This window comes from Mustela erminea, chromosome 1, assembly GCF_009829155.1.
Source record: "Mustela erminea isolate mMusErm1 chromosome 1, mMusErm1.Pri, whole genome shotgun sequence".
Taxonomy (NCBI): Eukaryota; Metazoa; Chordata; class Mammalia; order Carnivora; family Mustelidae; genus Mustela; species Mustela erminea.
In genome coordinates this window covers 125,438,586-125,459,815 of record NC_045614.1, presented here as the reverse complement: position 1 = coordinate 125,459,815, position 21,230 = coordinate 125,438,586, and the positions used below count along the sequence as shown (strand labels likewise).

The 21,230-nt window shown below is 42.7% G+C and overlaps 1 protein-coding gene across 8 annotated transcripts in view; it reads right to left on the bottom strand.

Moving 5' to 3' along the window:
- The window catches only part of TNIK (TRAF2 and NCK interacting kinase), a 377,677-nt gene that overhangs the window by 292,301 nt on the left and 64,146 nt on the right, over positions 1 to 21,230 (bottom strand). For 7 of the 8 annotated variants that reach the window (XM_032341356.1, XM_032341372.1, XM_032341359.1 and 4 more), the window contains exon 2: positions 6,929 to 6,994. In XM_032341356.1, coding sequence (XP_032197247.1) covers positions 6,929 to 6,994 — 66 coding nt within the window. Of the gene's footprint in view, positions 1 to 6,928; positions 6,995 to 7,669; positions 7,677 to 21,230 lie in introns of those variants that run through there. The other variant, XM_032341367.1, reaches the window with a different exon arrangement.

Sequence of the window (21,230 nt, the reverse complement as noted above, 5' to 3'; positions counted from 1 at the left end):
TGGCTGTCCTCACACAACCAGAACCAGGCAGAACCAGACTGGGAATCCAGCTCAGTCTGGCTTCAAAATCCTTTTTACTACACTCCTCTCCAGTTACTAAAATGCTGAATTACACTCCAACACGAGCAAAAGCCAAAACCTCCAGGCTTCTTCCAGATCCACCCCGCCCCCCATAGTCCACTGGGGTCTCCATTCTGCCTGAGCAGCATTACTGCTCCATACACTACGCTTCGACTGTCTCTGCCCACCAATTTTGAGAGTTTTGCTATCTCGTCTTCTTAGAGAAGTGGTTCTCAACTGGGGATGATTTTGCTCCCCAGAAAATAGTTGGCAAAGTCAGGAGAAATTTTTGATATCATGATTTTGAAGGGCTACTGATACCTCATGGATAGAGGCTGGGGTGCTGTTAAATATCCTACAATGCCCAGGAGAGCCCCCCACAACAAAGAGTTAGTCCTCCCAAAATGGTAACAGTTCCAATATTGAGAAACCCTGCATTGGAGTGATAATGTGGTTTCACAAACAGTGCTTTAGTTTCTTCGCCTGCAGAATCATGAGGAGTAACTAAGACCGTATCTAGGAATACTTTTAGCATGTAGGAAGCACTCAAAGTCCCAGTGAGATAATCTGATTGCACACTTCTAGCCAGTAGGAACCATCTCAGTTGGCTCTATATTCTTCCCACACAACGCACAGGGCTTTTTTCATTGGCACTCAACAACTTTGAAATAATGCATTCTTTGTGTTGGAAATTTTTTATTTAAATAAATAAATAAATAAAGGCCACTATTATCTAAGAAACACAACATTCTCTCCATACCCCTTACCAAAAGAGAAGTGAATAGTGCAATTCATGATTTCTTACAATGGACTATGAAAAGCTACACTTCATCCTGAATATATCAGTCAGCCATCTTCATATCAAGTTTATTGATAAGCTCACTATTAAAATGGCTTATCTTATTTTAACTGAAAGTTAATTAAGAGATCACACTATACAGACTTGAGGAAATCTCATGTAACAGCTTCAGATTCTTCTATCTATACCAAGTCGGTTTGGCCATATTGATTCTCAGGTCTTGAGTTGAATTATTCAGGACAACCTTAAATTGTAATCACAACATGTCAAACAAAAACACCAAAAGTTTAATCTTTCAATGAGTACATCAAAACTGGCTGGCATCATATCTCAGGTCAGGATCTTTATGTTTTTGACTTCTCAACTGATGTAACTTGGGAGTCAGCATGGAAATCCTAAAGTAAATAATTACAAAAAGCATTAGGATTAGCATTCACTCAAGTGGCACTACAACAGAGTAATCTACAATCATTTTTGCATTTTCTGGAGGCATGGCCCCACAGCCCTACCCCTCAGAATGAACCCATACGCTTAGTGAAAGTGCAGGTTCCTGGACCCCATGGCAGACCTACTGAATCAGAATTTCAGAGATGGATCCCAGCAATCTATACTTTTAATAAGTTCCCAAGTATTTGTTTTGCACACTAGAGTTTAAGAGCCCCTGCCAGGAGACTGAAACCCCAGAAAATGGATCTGCCTCATTCTGTAAATGTCCAGCATGGGTCTGACTTCTAGAGACTATCAACAATTCATTTTACACAAAATCCACAACCACTTTCCACCATAAAGTGTAAGTAGGGCATTTTGTTAATTAAGTTTGGGCAAATATGCATTTTTGAAGTAAGCAGACTAATATTTTATGGGAAATGCCAAAAAAAAAAAAAACCCTGGAAATGAATATAAAAAGAATTACCAAGGAGAATAAAGCTCAATTCTGGGCCCCAGAGTCGTCAACATCTATTATGTGCCAGACTAGGGATACAATGCTGGTTAGACACCACCACTAGGTCCCTACCCTGATTTTACTTTAGTTATGCATTTAAATTATTTACTACATGCTCAAACAAAGAAGCAGGATGATTTTGGAGAGTGGCAATGCCAGGAAGACAATAAAACAAGTTGATGTAATAGAGAAAGTCTATGGCGGGGGAGGAGGCAGAGGTAGTGGCTGTGTGTATTAGACACAAGGATGGAAAGTGGTTTCCTTGAGGAGGTAACATTTGAACTGAGACCTAGAGAAGGAGCCAGTCATGAGAGGGTTGGGAGAAAGTTTTCTAGACAGAAGAAACTATTGCTAAAAAGATCTTGAATTGAGAACAAACTTCTCATGAAATTAGTATAGGAATTAAATCAGAAATCAGATCACATATACAAAATGTTTTGTAAAATAGAAAACTACTTAAAAGTATAAAGTATTGTTTTTAGGGGCACCTGGGTGGCTCAGTCTGTTAAGTGTCTGACTCTTGATTTCAGCTCAGATCATGATCTTATGGGTCATGGGTACTGCCTAGCATCAGTCTCTGCACTCAGTGGGGAGTCTGCTTGAGGATTCTCTCTCTCTGTGCCCCTCCCTACCACATGCTCGTGCTTGCTCTCTCTCTCTCTCTCAAATAAATAAATAAAGCCTTTTTTTAAAGGTATAAAGTATTTATTTTTAGTAATATATTGGACTAGCTCTGGGTAAAGATTGGAATAATGAAGGGTCTCAGGTCTGTGTCATATGAAGAATTAATCAAGTAGTTCAAGGCTATATTGCCTAAAGAACAGGAGACACAAGTATGTGTTTAGGGGAAGAACAGAGAAGTCTTCAAACATCTGAGGACTACAATCTTGTGGAAGAAGATTTAATTTTATTTTTTTAAAGTAGCTCCAAGGGTATGCAATGAACCTGATATGGTAAATACTTTAGGAAGGCAGAATGTTGGCTCAAAATGATGATGAACATTCAAAGAGAATTGCAGGCAAATGAACTGACATGGAAGTAGTGAGTTCTACATGACGAGAAGTATTCAAGGTTGGGCTGAACAGACATTTGGCAGAGGAATGATTAGATTAGATGCCCTATAAGGACCTCTGCAACCCTTTGAAAGCACACAGGCTCACTCACTCACAGTGCTCCCCACATGTGCACTGCAACACGCAAGGCAGCCTCCTTAGTCCATGCTATACAACCTTTAGGAGGTTTTGAGAAAAACCTGAGCGATAAAGAGGATTCTACCATATTTCTAATTCACACTGACCCTGGGATCAAGAATGTCTCCATCTCTGTAATAAGCAATGTGCATTTCAAAAAGGGAAACTAAGAAACAGGATAGGGGCCACCTGTGTGGCTCAGTTGGTTAAAGCCTCTGCCTTCAGCTCAGGTTATGATCCCAGAGTCCTGGGATCGAGCCCCACATCAGGCTCTCTGCTCAGCGGGGAGCCTGCTTCCTCCCCTCTCTCTCTCTGCCTGCCTCTCTGCCTACTTGTGATCTCTGTCTGTCAAATAAATAAATGAAATCTTAAAAAAAAGAAGAGAAAGAAACAGGATAGACTAACATTTGTTTTTGAAATCTGTGGCTAAGATTTAGTGGTGTTTTAGCAGTAAACATTAAACATCTCAACTTATTAAAATAATTACTTTAACAAAAATGTATCTGAATTCCATTAGCTCCCAATATGTGGCATGCCAATGAACAGCCGAAATTGTTAGTAAATAGGCATGTGGCCTTTGGTTGGTCTCGTTTTTAATGGGAACCATGGGCCCAGGAAGATGATTTCCACAATAAAGGACCTGACAGACAACCAACCACTACTCTATTATTTAGGTACTTGGACCAATAAATAAAGTTAAAAAAAAAAAATACTGAATTGTCACTTGACCACCTGGGACCAAAATGCTAAAGATAAACAAATCTAGCCTTCCAAGGACAGAGAGCCCAAGCCAGACCCAGGATTAAGACTAGAAATAACTTGGAAAAGCTAAACATTACTATGACCTTTATATGAAATATTTGTATTTCCAGATCCAGATGTATGTGGCTCATATTCAAACAGACTGCAGAAAACATTCTCTTAATATCTATAATTTTTGTGCAGATTTTTGTTTATTGGATTAAGTAGGTTTCTTAAAAACTACTTATAAATAAAATTATATCATGACTTTCTTAGGACAACTTATGAAAAGAAACTTAAAATGAAATCTTTCTGTAAAATAAAGACAATGTCTATATAATTGTCCCCAAAAAAACTATACTTAATTTTATGAAATTCAGGAACATCAAAAACTGGATTTACAAAAAATTAAAATCAAAGGTTTAATACTTAATATAAAGTAAGAATTTATCACAGAAATTTTTGTGAGTAAGAATCTCTTCTTAGGGCTATAAGATTTCTATTTATGTCTCTAGTATTTTAGAAATACACCTATTTCCTAGAAGGTAATATAACCTATAATGTAAACAATTACTTCATAACTTATTTTTAAGTTCACATGTATTTGATTTTGCTACATTATTTTTAGAGATTTATTATTTATATGGGGGGAGGGGCAGGGGAAGAGATGGAGAGAGAATCTCAAGCAGACTCCCCACTGAACCCGGAGCCAGACCGACACAGAGCTCACATCCAGGACCCTGAGATGATGACCTGAGCCAAAATCAAAAGTCAGACGCTTAATTGATTGAGCCACCCAAGGGCCTCTGATTTTGCTCTTTTTTTAAGCTTAAATCCTTCAGAACTCAGGGTGACAAAAGGACTGGATTAGTGGCTCAGGAAACCCAGGTATCTCTGTTCATAAGCAGATGCCACTTAATATCATCTGAGTTGCCTAGAAATGAACCCCTTGAATGAGCAGGGTTTTTTTAATTCTTCAGATATATCATTACAAGTCCCCCAAAACATTTCTAACTATATTCTCACTTGACTAATGCACAGAAAAGCTGTGATACCACAAAACAATACTTAGAGCTGGTAAAAGAGACCAAATCTTCTGTCCCAGACGCCAGTGTGTTAGCTAAGACCTTTCTTTGCAGTTTCCCTTCAGCTTGAGTGGTGCCAAAGTTTTATATCAACCACTAAAACTCCCTCCCTTCCTTCATTTAACACAGAGCCCTATCTCACCACTGTGAGATCAAGACTTGAGTCGTGATCAAGACCTGAGCCAAGATCAAGAGTCAGACACTCAACCAACTGAGCCTCCCAGGTGTCCCAAGAATGGCTTCTTTAGAATAATGTTAGCAACATAGTTGGTAAATATCGTTCCTTTCTAAAAAGACCTGACACCTCTTGACACTTGCTTCCTTTTCTTTTCAGGTGACAAGAAATTAGGGGTAATTATGAATTTTCCAAACATTCTCATCCTTAACTTCATCTCTTTGTCGTCTTCTTTTGCAAGAGTGTGTGTCTACTTCTTGGATTAGTGTACAAAGCTGTGACTTTTTCCCCCAAATGCACACTCTACAGGTGGGAAGCATGGTACAATGGAATGATTCTACGAGAAGGCACCATAAAACCAAGAGCATGCAACAGAGTTGCAACTCCATACTGCGGGCAAATCAGAAGTAATTTTCTACCTAGATCAGAGCTTAATTCATTAGCCCACATTAATTCACAAGTTCAATCCAATTTCTCAAAATGCAATAACACAATCTTCCAGGCTAATTATCTTCATCGACAGTATTTAAAAGCATTTGCTGAGACACATTTCTTTCTTGTGTCAGACAGGATCAACGTCAAGTGAACAGCTTGGGTGGACTACATTCCGTCTAATCGCAAAGGGCTGATATTTTAAGAAACAATGGTTTCTTGCAAGGGAGAACTTTTCCCCTGGGTAGATAATAAAGTGTCCCTCCCAATAAGGAAAGGTTTAAATGTATCTATTTACAATTGTTTTCAGATTCTCAAGAACGTCAATTTTGTGTGTGTGTGTGTGTATGTGTGTGTGTGTACTTTTTGACATTCTCTAGAATTGGAAATATTACAATATGGATGGCTATTACAGTAATTTTAACCACTAAGAGAAGTTTGGGGATCAGAGAAAGAACTTCTAAAAACAGAACAAAAAGAGATCATTCATAATGAAAATACCAACCCATCTCATGATGGGTATTTCCCTAGAAATAATCATGAGAAAAGGACTGGTTTGTTTTGAAGCCATTTATTTCAACAGCTCATTTACTAAAACCCCCTGAATTTTAATCCAAAACAGTCCATTTCTGTTTCCTTTTGATAACTGAAAGGGAAATCAACCCACATTTTTAATAGGATTTTATTTACTTATTTGACAGAGAGAAACAGCGAAACAGGGAACACAAGCACAGGGAGTGGGAGAGGGAGAAGCAGGATCCCCACTGAGCAGGGAGCCCCATGCAGGGCTCGATCGCAGGACCCTGAGTTCATGACCTGAGCCAAAGGCACGCTTAACGAATGAACCGCCCAGGCGCCCCTCCACACACATTTTTAAAAAAAAATTTTTTTAAGATCCTTTCAGGGGGAAATATCTTTTAAAAGCATTTTTGAGGGAACTCACAAGCAAAATTTAGTAAAAGGACAAAAAAGATACTTCTTATTCCTTGACTCAGGTTTAACTTTTATTTATTGCCTGTCTTCTAAAAGTCATTGCTGCCACTACACCTTTGCTTTGTGAGGTAGCCAGGTTTCTCCTAACACTGTTCACTAAGCTCAGTTTAATTCAGGCCCTGGGCCAATAACAAATCTACTTTTCCAGATGCAACACTTTAATACCTTAAATTTTGAAAGTAAAAGGCATCCTTTACGCCTTTGAAAACCAGTTCTAGCAGTGTTAAAGAAAAGGAAACCAAACACAGAAAGAGCTTCAGATAGGCAGCACTGAAATTCATGTATTGGATGTAAACATTGTAATATACAATGAAGGACAAGGCCCAGATCCCACTGTTTAGGCAATGGGACTACAGATATATTTTAAAAGATGGAGAGTCAATTAAGAAGCATATTATTTTGTTTTAAATCTGCTGTAAGACATATATGAGCAAGAAGAGACAGCACTGGTGTTTGGCATTCATGAATCAAAAACCACACAGAAGTCACGTTCAAACTCAATGAACTTACCTTATAAACTTGTCCATATGTTCCATTTCCAACAAGTTCCACTAATTCAAAGATCCCTGCAGGGTCCTAAAAGAAAATAAACAAACAAAATTTCAAAACAATATTCCAGACATTGTCTTAAGCAAAAGCAAACATTTAAAATAAGCAAATAAATAACAACTTCAGCTTTGGGAGCGGTCATGTTTTAATTTTATTTGCTATTAAAATTTAAGTCAGCTGCAGATAGGAAACTCGTCAAAATTCACTTTGTTTTCATTTTATATTTCTATGAGATATGTTTAAAGCAGACAAAAGGAGACATGACTTCCACCAAAACAGTAAAAAAGAATGAACACATTTCTCACTACCAAATGGAAATACACTTGCAGGTACATCCGGATAAAATGAAAGACCCATCATCCTGGGAGGGATTCTAATTTTTGCGATCTTTCCCTTTGAAATTTCTGGGCTGTCCATTTTGTTGAACGCAGTTAAGAAAGGGGTGTTTCTATATTGTGGGGGAATCGTGTAAGGTAGTGAACGGTTCCCAAGAGCCCATGCAATCAACACGGCTGCCCCCCCACGAATGTCTTCCTTTGGCTTCACCTCACCTCTCTACAACACCAATCCCTGCCACATATGTTCTGTGCCTAGTCTCCGGATCTTGTACTGCCCACAGGAAGAGTCCCTGCAGGATTTTGAATACCAACTGAATCAGAGATTTATGCACATCATGACCACCAAGCAGGAGGTCCCTCTAACCCTCAGAGTCCGCTGTTAGGGTGCTCAATAAATGTCCAATAATGGCTGCTATTTATTACTAAATTATTATCTCCCTGAATTGAAAAAAGTACAAAGCCTGTAAAATTCAATCAGAAGCATACACTTAATCTGACCTCTATTGCTACCTCGCTGGACAGAAATTGTTTCTTTAAGGGCCTAAATGAGGAATCACAAACTTAAATGTCCACAGAGGTGAATCACGTAACACAAAGAATGAAGGGGGCAGCTGGGGTCTTCAGCAACCTGGTGAAGCAGTGGGGGCGGGGGAGGGGAGTTGGTGGGGGGCGGAGTTGGTCACGTTGGTCACACAGCTGGACCCAGTTGAGATTATGTCCACCTATGAGCACTATATTGCCTGGTCTAAAGTTTTTCATTTCGTTTTGTTTCCAAGATGTCCTAATATTTAAATGTTGGGCACTAACTCACTTAAAAAAAAAAAAATGCTGAGGGAGGGACAAGTAAGAGTCAAGTCAACGCTGTTATGAGAGCACTGCCATATATCGTTAGGGTGACTGAGAGGCAGGGGAGGGAAAGCCTGGGCTTTGGATGCAGACAGACCTGGGTTGAACACCAGCTTTCCCTTGATCGGATGCATCACTATAGCACACGGCGACAGAGCAGCTCAGGCTCTGGGCAGATAAGATGGAAATGACCCCTGCCTTGCAGAGCTCTGATGAAGAGGGAGTAAGGGCTTAGCACCACACCCCACACACAGCTGGCAATCTGTTCGTGTCTCATAGCAATCATTTTTAAGCTGAAGAACAGCATGCCACTAGTAGCATTTAAAGGATGAAGGGCCGCTTCAGGGCTGCTATTCGTGGGGAAGGAGCCAAATAGATTCCACGTGACAAGTGGGAGTTCTTTCAAGTTACAGTCTTTAGGTGCGCCTGGGTGGCTCAGTCGGTTAAGCAACTGACTCCTGATTTCTGCTCAGGTCATGATCTCGAAGTTCTGGAACCAAAACCTCTGTTGGGCTCCCTGCTCAGCAAGGAGTCTGCTTGTGGTTCTCTCTTTCCTTCTCTCTCTGCCCCTCCCCCCACTTGCTATCTCCCTCTCTCTCTCTCTCTCTCCCCCTCCCTCAAATGAATAAATAAATCTTATAAATAAATTAAGTAAGTAAGTTGTGATTTTTATCAAACCAGGTCCAAGACAAGCCATTTGCTATGTGCCTTCAAAGAGTCCACACAGAAAATAAAATAATAAAATAAAATAAAATAAAATAAAAACCTAACAGTTGAAGCACTTTGCCCCTGAGAAAGAATTGTCATCCGTATAATCCCTTGTTCTAAAGCCATGAGGGCCAAAAACCCCATTCCAGACTCAACTCAGACTTCACAGCCTGAGAAGCCCAGAAGTTCAGCCACACCGCACCAGGTCAGGGGGTGTGAACAGCGATCCCAATGGAACCGTGTGACAGGAACCACGGTAAGGGCCCAGAGCTCTGGCGACAGAGACCCCGTAGCAGAAAGACCACCTGGGAGGCCTCAGGATGGGCAGGAAAATGATGCATGTGAAACTGCTAGGCTGTCAGAGCAGCAGGTTCTATTACAAACAGAATTAGAAAGAAATGAGGGAACAGGAAAAAAAAGCCCACAAATGGTGGCAGCTGCTGTTTGTTTCTAAGCTGTGCTCCCAGTAGTTTGTTTGCTCAGTGGTGTTTCTGCAACAAATTTTGAGAGAGGTTCTACATTTGCTTGAAATATCTCAATTGTGTTTTCAACATTCGTTTTTCTTCTTTTTTTTTTTCCTTGACTAAAAAACAAAATTTGAACGAAAGAGAGAAGCAGGACGGTGATTACCACCTGCTCCAAGGAGCCTAGAAAGCATAGGGGGAGGGGTGGGGTGGAAGGGGAGCACAGGAGCAGAAACAGGAAATGGAGCTGGGACCAGCTTCTATGCCCAGGGGCCGCTCTACCACACGGACCCATCCTCCGGGCTGAGGTTTAATAGGCTGGTCTCAGGTAGAACTAGACTACTGACTTCTAGCTCTTTCCTTTCCTTGAACAGGCCACTAATGGACCTATGGCTCCGTCCATTAGTGGACTGATGGCTCAGAACCAAGGAAGTGCAATGTCGAGACTTTTGTTCCTACTTCTGGGAAATGGGGTCTTTCCCCTGGACACACCCAAGGGGCTCAAAAGCAAAGGTCAGAGTAACCGCAGTTGGACTGGCGACCCACCTTGGGTAGGCAACCAAACTGGAAACAATCATCAAATGAGGGTGGTTCCCCAGAAAATGGGACTCAGAATTGCAGAGATTTACAGAGGGAGTTTATGGGCGTGTGCCTCGGAATCAAGACCAGTTGGGAGTGAAGGAAGAAGGACTGGACTGAGGAAAAGGAATGAGTTCAGCTGTTATGCAGTGGAACCAAAACTTCATCTGATCCCACAGGAGCTCTAGAGCTTGGGTGAACCTCCAAAATTACCCTACCCTGAGGTATGGGGGCCTTTGCACCCACCTCCACTGACTAGTCATTGCATGCAGGCTGTCCCCTGTCCCCAGCCCAGAGGTTATGATCTTGCATGAAGTGACACTCTTCTGCTAAGGACAATCTCCAGGTGACAACAATCACTAGCTGCCTATACTCTCAGCAGGTAGACAGTGAATGCCTCAGGTGCAGAGTGGAGATCTGGGTGACGTATCACAGCAACCACTACAAACATTGTGGCTAGAAATGAGTACCAGTTTGGAATTGGAAGAGAAACCTATAAGCATCTATCTTCTACGGAATGCCAACAGTAATAAGACAGAATGGCACAATTGGAGTCATGGTATTTGCAAGGAGGGGGCTCTCTGAGACCTCAGAAAGCAGAATGCAGAGGTATTGTTCAGGGGCACTTGAACTAAGCCCCGATCCAAAGCTTCCCTCTCCCCTACCTCCACTCCAAGTACCTGGAGAGCTGAGGTTTGTGAACACTCCCTTACACAAATGAGTCTAATTGCTAGTTAGGCTTTTGTGGAATAGTGCTACAGCTTGAACATGGTAAGCACTCACTCCTCCGTTTTCTCCAGTCTTGGAGGACACTAACATGATTTCTCCCAAGGGTCACCAATGACTCAACCTCTCTCTATAACAGTCTCTTCTCAGTCCTGTCCTAGTTGTTCCCTTTGAGGCACTACATGGCTGAGCACCATCACTCTTGTTGAAATACATCCCCTCCCTTGTCTTCTAGCATACCACTCAGTCTTTCGCAGAGATTCTGTTTCTTCCCCCGCCAGACCTTAAAGGTAGGCTGGCCCCGAAGTTTCAACCTCGTGTGGTTCACTAAGTGCTAATGAATTCATCTCCAAGTGTCCATTATAACCATGCACTCCACTCCATTCACGCACCAAGCCTCACCTGCTCTTGCTGGGACTATTTACTTTCAATCAATTCTCCCCCCTTCACACTGAACTTTTTTTTTTTTTTTTAAGATTTTATTTATTTATTTGACAGACAGAGATCACAGGTAGGCTGAGAGGCAGGCAGAGAGAGAGGAAGGGAAGCAGGCTCCCTGCTGAGCAGAGAGCCCGATGCAGGCCTCGATCCCAGGACCCTGAGATCATGACCTGAGCCGAAAGCAGAGGCTTTAACCCACTGAGCCACCCAGGTGCCCCCACACTGAACATTCTAAAATAGACACGACACACCATGCTTTAGGACCTTACACAATGACTGAAAGTCAAGGTCCTGTCATTCTTAGGCCCAGTCTTCATTCCCAGTCTCATGTTCCATCATTCCGTGCTATAACCAATCACCTCAAACCACTCGCCATTTCCCTGACACACCACAGAGGCCGGGTCTCTTTGCCTGGGTTCATGACGTCTGTCAGCCAAGATTATTACTTCTACCATTCTCCACCAGGCAAGCCCATCCCTAAAAGCCCAGTATGCCACCGCCCCTGTGAAGCTTTTCTCAAATTAGCGCCACCAACTCTCTGCCCCCACAGCATGTTGTACATAGCTCTGCGATAACCATTTCACATAGTGCCACCCCTTCTTCCATTTCTTGCCCTCGATAAATGACAACTGCCCTGAAAAACAGAACTGTAACATATTTATTTTAGTATCTCCCAGCACGTAGCATGGTGTCCACAACATAACTTCTAGACCTAATTATCCACCAAATAAGGTGAATATCCCACTCCCAAATCTCCACAACATGTGTGGAGGAAGCTGCGAAAAAATGGGATCAGAATGTTGAGCCAAAGGTCAAGCAAACTTACATCATTTCTTTTTCAATCTAGACAAGGTGTCCCAGCCCCTACCCCCTCCACCCCCCTTACCCTGCTTCCAGCTGCACAAAACCATCACATGCATTAGCTCCTATGGTATTCCCAGCTCTAAAGAAAATTCCTGAAGTGCATGAGTATAAGCTGTGCTTCAGGGGCGTTGAGAAGGCAGGCTGTCGGGATGCGGCCCCGTGCAATGCAACGAGATCATATACCTAATAATCATGTTACAAAGACAGGAAAGCTAAGAGACAAGAATCAGCTTAATTCTCTCCTTGTGTTTGTTCAGCTACTCACAAAGCCAGGATGGAAGGCATGGAAGAAGGTTACATACACCAAGGAGGAAAGAGCAAATCACTGACATTTACCAAAGTCAGGAATCCCTGTTGGCTATACATGCCTTTATTCAGATCTTAACCTTTGCTGGGAGATGGAGGAGAGAATTTAATTCTAAGGTAGAGTAGTTTACATTATTTCATAATGAAATATAACTACATATCAAAAGGCAAGCTGTTCCATAAAAGAAAATGCAACTTTTCAGCAAGTATGGATCAAGGCAAATTTGGTTCGCCACCCTAATGAAGACCACAGTAACAGCCCACAATTCACAAGCGTTTATACGCCCGACACTGTTCTAAGCATTTTCCATGAGTAGGTCATTTAATTATTTCGGTTGTGTCATGTGGATGCTATTGCTGTCTTCATTTTACAGATGAGGCCATCGAGGCACAGAGAGGTAAACCAGGTGGTTCAGGTCACACCACCCATGGGCGGCTGAGCTAGGATGGGTGCCTGGCCGGTCAGACCCCAAACCCTGGGCTTTTAACCACTTGGTACTCCATCAGCTTCATGGAATCAGCATTCCCAGCCCTTGCCTCACCACTTGTTAGCTCTCCAGCCTCGGGCAAGCTTCATAACTGCTCTGAGCTTCAGTTTCATCTTTTCTTTTTTTTTTTAAAGAGTTTATTTATTTATTTGACAGACAGAGATCACAAGTAGGCAGAGAGGCAGGCAGAGAGAGAAGAGGAAAGCAGGCTCCCTGCTGAGCAGAGAGCCTGATGCGGGGCTCGATCCCAGGACCCTGAGATCATGACCTGAGCCGAAGGCAGAGGCTTTAACCCAGAGAGACCCAGGTGCCCCTCAGTTTCATCTTCAAAATGGGGATAATATTACCTCCCTCACAGGGTCACTGTGATGGCTCTGAAAAATCTCTAGACCAGCTCAGGGCCTGACACATAATATCATCTCAACAAAGAGTAACCTCCTTCCTTCCTTTTTTTTTTTTTCTCTTCGGAAACAAAAAAAGTTCATTTAATATACAAGGAATATGCCACAGAGAAATTCCATCTGTATTTCGTCTGTTTTCAACGAACAAAGCCAATAAAAGAAAACCTATTGTTTTTTAACCAACACCACCAAGCGCTTGGCAAAGAGGGTCAAATATTTATGGACAAACAGATGTCTCTTTAGAAATTACTGAGAAATTAGGAAGGCACATTAACTTCTCTGGGCTCCTGGGATATTGGAGTAAATTCTCTCTTCCATCAGCTGATGCAATTCAGGCGGCATCGGCAGCTCAAGCCTGACTTCACAGCAGAGCACAGAGATGGAAGACGTAGGGGTTCACGGTCTCCATCACGGAGTTATACTTTAATGCTTCCAAGCCCTCTGAATGACACTGGATTTATCAGAACACTAAATAACATCTCTACACTAAATCCCAAAGATTGAGAAAGACCAACCTAAATATAAAACCAGGATGACTAGCTCCTTAGCATCATGAAGGATGATGTCTAGCCTTCCCAGCCCTTCTCCCTTCTCTGAAATGAAATTAAGAGAGGGATTGGGAGAGATCATGGCCAATGGCTTAGGTTCCAGACATCCTTTCTCCCAAACTTCTCTCAAAGACAGCCCGTTCTGTGACAGATCTTTCCCTTGGGGTCACCCATCCTCAGGCAGGGTGAGAGGGACCCCGGCAGAGCATGAATGGCTGATACAGCTCCCAGAATGACTGCCCACCCCCAGATTCCTTACGGACATCTGTCAAATGACTGTGCTTACTCTAAACTTATGGGCCTTGAAAAGACCAAAATGTTATTTCTCTTAGAACCATATTTAGCAGCTGTTTCGTTCGGTTTCTGCCCTAACTGACAAGCATATGCTTACAAAAGCAAAACAGCACAAAGAAAACAGGAGCAGTAGGAGAACTCTCCATATTTATCTTGAGCCTTCAGGCTTTTCTATGCCATCCTTCTCCCAAAGTAAGCACAGTGCTGGGAAACACCGTAAGGATGTATAACATGACCCGATGCTAGCCCACACGGCGCTTACAGACAGGCAAGGTCGCTCGTTTTGCACTGACCTTCCCTCCTTCCAATGTAGGGATCTGAGGAGCCAAAGGTCTTACTTTCCACAATGGGGTTTACTCAGTCCCTGAGTTCTACCTACACCCTCCACACCCCGCTACCTTCCAAAGTAGAAGGAAGGGTGCACTGGCCTCTGCCTCCTGGTGCTTCCAATCTGATGGAGGAATAGACACGAGCACATAACTACACGTACACAGTCATTAAATTACAATTAAATTATAGTGACAAGCGACATGCAGGACAAAGACAAGGTGCTCTGTGATATACCTGGGAGATCTAGAATATAACCCAGCTCTTCTTTATTAACTCACTGCCCAAGCCAGCGTCTCAAATAAATTATTACTATAATTCAAGTAAAAGAATATATTTAAAAATATAAAAATAAAATAATTGCTGAATTTTCTCATTTGATCATTTGTGCCAAACAAATTAGATGATATGGACCTACCAGATGATTTACACAAAAACGTTAGGGTTTGGTTTGGGATTCTCCTCTTTGCCAGAATTATCTGACCTTTCACATTCGGGTTTTCCCATCTGTAAAATGGGATCATCCCGCTTGGCCTGCTTTCCTGGCAAGGCCGCATCCTGCATGTGAATGTGCTAGACCCCACCCCAGCTCCACATGTCCAGTGTTGAGCTTTGGGAAGGGTGGTACTGACTGCAGGCCGACTCCACAACACCCTCAGCTCCCCAGCGTTGGGCCTGGCTAGATGGAATCGGTGTCCAAAACTGGCTCCTGGCAGGGTCAGGACATGGTCCCAGCCAAGCATCAAGCAACACCTTCCTTGATGATGGTGGCCTCTAGCTCATGGAACAGGGAGGTCAGAGCCTCCTCATCTCCTGCTTGGTTTGCCACCTGTTTCATTCCCCCTGCTACTGTGCAGCCATTGGTAGTGAGACATCCTCCCACACACCGTGCTCCTGATCTCTTGCTCACTCAGGATGCTGCAACTCCAGCCTATCCTCACAAAGGAAGCCTTTAAAATTAGGTCTGGGCATGCCTGGGTGGCTTATTCTGTTAAGCACCTGCCTTTGGCTCAGGTCATGATCCTGGAGTCCTGGGATCAAGTCCCACATCAGGCTTCCTGCTCCGCGGAGAGCCTGCTTCTCCCTCTCACTCTGCCTCTCCCTCCCCTGCTTTCTCTCACTCTCTCTCAGATAAATTAAAAAAAAAAAAAAAAAAAACTTAAAAAAATATACAAAAAATAAATAAAATGAGATCTGAAACCTGGCTCCTCAGAGTTATAGCTGTCCGACTGTAAGCTATAATTGTCATTATCACGGTCTCTGGGACAGACGATGGCCTAAATGCTCTATGTTTCTGTTTCCGTTTTTTCATATTTAATCCTTACAGCAACCATGGGAAGTACAGGTTATGAACCCCCCCATTTTCTGATAAAGAAAGTAAGGCTTCAAGGAATTAAGCAACATCCCCCAAGTTAAATAGTGTGTGGTGGAGATAGCAGCCAAGACCAGGCTGTCCCAGGAAGAGAAAAATACCTCCTGTCTTGAGGACTGTCTTGAGCCCCAGCAACAACAAATGAAAAGCACTTAGCACGATGCACAGTAATGTTTCATAAATATTATTACTGCCATCACTGCTGGTATTATTCAAAGTTGTCCAAGTGACAGCATTGGTTAGTAGACGTGAAAGTTAAATCTAGTAATTTTGAATGCACTTCTCTGCAAATGGCCGACGCTGAAATTAACTTGGGGTTTCAGAGATGGTCAAGACTTTGCGGTTTACCAATGGAACCAGAGGAGGGCCACTGACCTCTAGCCAGGTAATGCAATGAGCCAAGCAGCTGGCAATCAGAAGTAAACTGTGTCAGTGGTTTCTCAGTGCTCCTGCCTTCCCATCAGAGCCTGGAAGGACTTGTAACATTAACTTGGATATTTATTCTGATTTTGGTAGGCCAGTTGCTTTGATCCTTTGTCAACTGTTGGGATGGGCCCTCCTCATGCTTCCTGATGCAGAGATCCTAAGCCGTGCCAACAGATCGGCCTGCGCACACGTGCAATGCACAAAGCCCACTACTCTGTTCAGAGACTATTTCCAACTGACCCGCTGTCAGGGAAAGACGTACTAACTCCATAAAGTGGACTGAGAAGTTTCTCCAGGATACTAGGCCAAAATGTGAATTTTAGACAAGGATAGGGATGTTTACCTTCCAGAACATTCCTCAATTCTCCCACAGTCTGTTTAAGCTCAAACATGGTAATTTGCTGTAAAAGTCAGTATGTGTGTAAGGGCCCTTACCCTGGTCCCTTCCCTCCCATCATCAGGTTGTCCCAGAGATCATACAGCTATTTGGGGAAATGTATAATACAGTATATAGACATATGCAAACATGAGACCTCTCTAGGCTTCTTAGGACAGAGCTTTCCATGTTTCCTAAACCTGTATGGCTATGGAACAGCTTTCAAGGAAATTTCGTGTTTCTCTAAGTGCTGGTGTTCTGTGGAGCACAGGACAGAAAATGATAAGGTACAGAGCAAGCTTTCCCTTCTGAACCCCACCTAACCAAAGTTTGCATCTTACCTGACTATAGCAGGGACTGCTCAATCACCCAATGTTCACTCTCCCATTGTTCCTTAGCAACAAAAATTCCAATTTTATTTGGGAAGGCAATGCAACCAAGTCAAAAACTACATGCCCTAGCTCCACTAAAACTAGGAGTCGATGTGTGACTAAGTTCTGGCCGATGTTATATAAGCAGAATTACTGTGTATGAATTTCAGACAGGTTGCTGATAAAGAGCAGACTTAGCTGAGAGAAAGACTCTTTTGTCTTCCACCTTCCTCCTTCGACTGTCTGGAATGTAGATGTGATGGCTAGAACTCCGTAGCCATTTCTGATCTTAAGGTGAATTTAAGGACTGAAGCCTTTTGTTAGGTTGTTAGAGCTGAACGATAAAATAATCCTAAGCCTCTGATGACCATGGAAATACCATACCCCACTGCTCTACTCTGTGTGGACCTCTCTGTCACGAGAGAGATACAAACTTCTACCTTCCTCCACTCACTAATATTTTAGGTTCTCTGTTGGATGCAACTGAATTCCAATAGGTTTGCTTGAATTCTACCACTCAGATATTTTTATTTATTTATGTTTAACTAACAGCCCTTCTTTAAAGTAGTCCTCTCCATCAGCCTTTTGATCTTTGACAGGGATGACAGTCATTATGTTTGTTCAACAAATATTCCAGTTCTGCTGGTGTGTTATATGATATTAACCCCTGCCTCACCCCCCCCCCTTTCTCTCTCTCACTCTCTCTCTAGGTTGGGTGTGGCCACATGATTTGCTTTTGCCATTGCAATGGGAGTGAAAGTAATGTGTCACTTTCAGATGGAACAGGACATTGTTGTAGAAGATACTGTGATGACTTTGAAAGCATTCATGGACACGAAATCTCCACTGGTCTGTGCCTTCGAGTAGCTGATGAATAGAATCCTCTCTTGATAAGCTCTGGACATGTGGCACGGTCAAGAAATAAACCTTAGCTACATTAAATCTCTAAGAGTATTTGTCATCACAGTATATCCTAGCCTATGCTGACTGATAAACTAGAAATGATCAAATGGCAGTGGTACTAATAATCTCACTGCATAATGCTTTATGATTTCCGAGACGCTATTTCTGCAAAGAGCCACTTCTGACTGGATACATCTGAATCCCCAGACACTGGGCAGGCCATGTTGCAAAAATCATTTTATTTCATCTCTGCATTGATCCTGTTTACACCAGAGAAGACCAAAGCAAGGAGAGTAACCTACACAAGATCAATGTCCGATGCCAAAATGCACATCCTCCCCACAGTCTCCAACCCGCAACATCTAAAAGCCAACCCTGGGAAAATAAAAATGCTTACAGAGCTGGCTGGTGACACAGGAATTCCAAGAGCTCTTTGTTACCAGGAAAGGGGAGGAAAACATTAAAACACGTAGTTGGCATTCACACAGATGACCCCGTCCTATAAGCCTACACAGGGGCATGCTGGGGCTTGTAGTCCCTGCACCCCACCGAGGACAGCAGAACGGCAGGTCCCCCAGCTGCTCCTTTGAGTCCTTTGAACTCAAAACCTGCTTTTGAGCCACTGTCAAGGTAACCACGCAGCTGAAAATAACTAATTGGGCAACATTCTCTGACTGCTGGCATGGGTAGTTACAATCTCTGCATCTCCGTGGCAACCTGACTAGAATTCTGGTTATTCGCACAAAGAGAAACCAGTCTCCGTTCAGACCAGGGCTGCATTCTGTCTCTATTCCACTTTTCTCAGTACGAGCTGCTACTGAAGGAACAATGCTTCTTTTATGAAGAAGGTTTATTCCTGGTCTGTGGCCGAACAGCATTTTCGTAATCTGGAAAAATTTGGAAAGGGGGAAAATGGTAATGTATCCTTTATTGCCACACACAGAGAGGTTTTATTAAGATAGGCTCTATTACAAACAACAGTGAAGGTCACCGTGGAGTAAGTGACCTAGAATCGGGCCCCGGAATTCTATGCAGATGTCAATGGCATCATTCAGGAATGTGTGCCTAACAACTCATCGCGATAAATTGACCCGTGCTCATGTCCTGGGCACCGACACAGAGCCCAGTGGCTCTGCTGGCCACTGGGATGCTCCACCATCCCACCCCACTGGGTATCTGTCATGAGGGAACATATGCTGGGGGACCTGCTGTGATCCATTTCTCCAGTACCCTGCTCAGACAGGAGAAGGGATAGAGTGTCACAGCCCTGCTCCAACCAGCCGAACAAGCTGAACACAACATAAATGCCAAGGGAGTTCAGATGGGTGGGAAACCAATTCAGACTGATCCAGCCAAGGAAGGCTGAAAGGAAGTGGTGGGCATCAGGAGGGACTTGGGAATACAAACAGGATTTGCAGAAGTAGAGAGAGCTGAGGAGAGGGACAAAAATTGTATTCTTAACGGTGTCATTTAAAAGGGATACATGTTAATCGCCTATAGCACTCCTGTCAGAAAAGACAAAAGGTTAGAAACATGTCACTCTCAGGACAGCACCTTCATTCAGCAAGTTTTACCTCATTTTTGGAAACCACGATTCCATAAGCATTTCATAAGGCAGACAGACTTCAAGTACTCAACACACATGCCAAAAACAACAGGATAGACACACATAGGCTAAAGGATTTATAAGGCCACTAATTTTTTTTAACAAAATGCTACATGTGTTCCAGGCAACAAAGGAACCAGTATATTAATGGCATTGCTGTAATAATTTGCTTACATCCACCTTCCACACTCACTTCTGCCCCTCCCACCACAGAGGAGGGGCCAGGCTCTCTCCAAATTAATATCCTTAGCGACATGCACAGCACCCAGGCTAGCAAAGGCACTAAATAAAACATTGGTTAAGTCAATAAATAATTTTATCCAGACTGACACGTTATTTACTTTTTCACTGGTGAAATAAAGACGTAAATCTGGAAGACTATATGTCATGAAGATATGGAGACCAATTCCTCAGGAGTACGTAGCTGGTTACCAGAGAAAGTGCGAAGCCACATTCAAACATGGAAAGGCTTCCTGGAAGCTCATTTTCCACAAGGAAAATGAGTGTTGTTATTTTCATATATTTGGTTACATGTCCGTAAGTTTGTATCAATATTTTTTCAGCAGAGGTGCCATAGTCAGCCTACCAGAGTGAGGGTTGTAATTGAGTCCCCTTCACCAATTTGGTATTTGGTAGAAATATCAAGAAGCACATTGTCTACCAATACCACTTATATCCCTGATCTTCAAATACAGTAAATGCTCTTTTTTCAAAAGATGTACCTATTTATTATAGAGAGAGAGAGCAAGCATACACGGAGGGGAAGGACAAAGGGAGAGGGGGAGAGAGTCTCAAGCCGACTCTGCCCCATGGAGCCCAGCACAGGGCTCCATCCCACAACCCTGAGATCAAGACCTGAGCTGAAATCAAGAGCCCGACGCTTCACCGACCGTGCCCTCTCCAGGCACCCCAGGAAATGCTCTTTATTTCCCCTCTGTCATTCAGAACTTGCCATTACTTAGATGAGACCTGGACAGTGGTTTAATTTTCCATTGTCCACACAGAGAAGATTCTAAGAAAAGGAATAATGTAAAAAAAAAAAAAAAAGAAAAAGAAAAAGAAAAGATAACAAAAGAAATACTTCAAAAACAAAACCAAAAACCGAAATATTTCGAACAGTCAGGTGTCATTCACATCCAGATGGCTAATTGCAATCAGAAACGTCTACTAAAGCTGGGGCTCTAGGACCCACGTTAGACAACACTGTTATTCTAGTATCTCTTAGTGATGTCTCCACTGAAAAGAGAATAAGACTCTCTACAAATTATTGTCTTACTTTTCACCAATATAAAAATACCCCCGTTCCTCCCCCAATTCCTTGGATTAGTAAAGTTGTCCTGTGAGGCAAAAAGGATCATTCTAGTTCTCAAATAGAGAGATGGTCTAGTGGTCACACTCATGCTAATAAAAGGAGCTGAACATTTTTGTTTTGTGCACTTTTCAGTATATAGTTCACAATCAAAAGGGTCAAAATAATGTAATCACAAAGAAGACAGCTTCCACAGGAACAGATAGAACCAGCAACCCACCGATTAAAATATCAGTTCCCTATCCTAGGAGTGCCTAGGAGCTCAGTGAGGCCTAGCTAAAACCCTCTTAGGTAAAAGTCTTTTGTTACAGCACGGAAATTCCTGCCCTGATTATTGAATTCCACTCAGCAGTGGAATTGTACCATCACATGGTACAATTCTTGTAGAGTATCTACTCCAAGGACTACTGTTTGCCCGGGAATATGTAAGTAAAAGAAATCTATGGCCGCATCCCCAAAACCTGACATCATCTCTCACGTCCTCCACACTTGGTGCAAAAATCTTCCAGAGATAGATCCTTCAAAGACCCTCTCCTGCGCCCTTCTCAGCTGCTGGTGGTCATTTCAAGA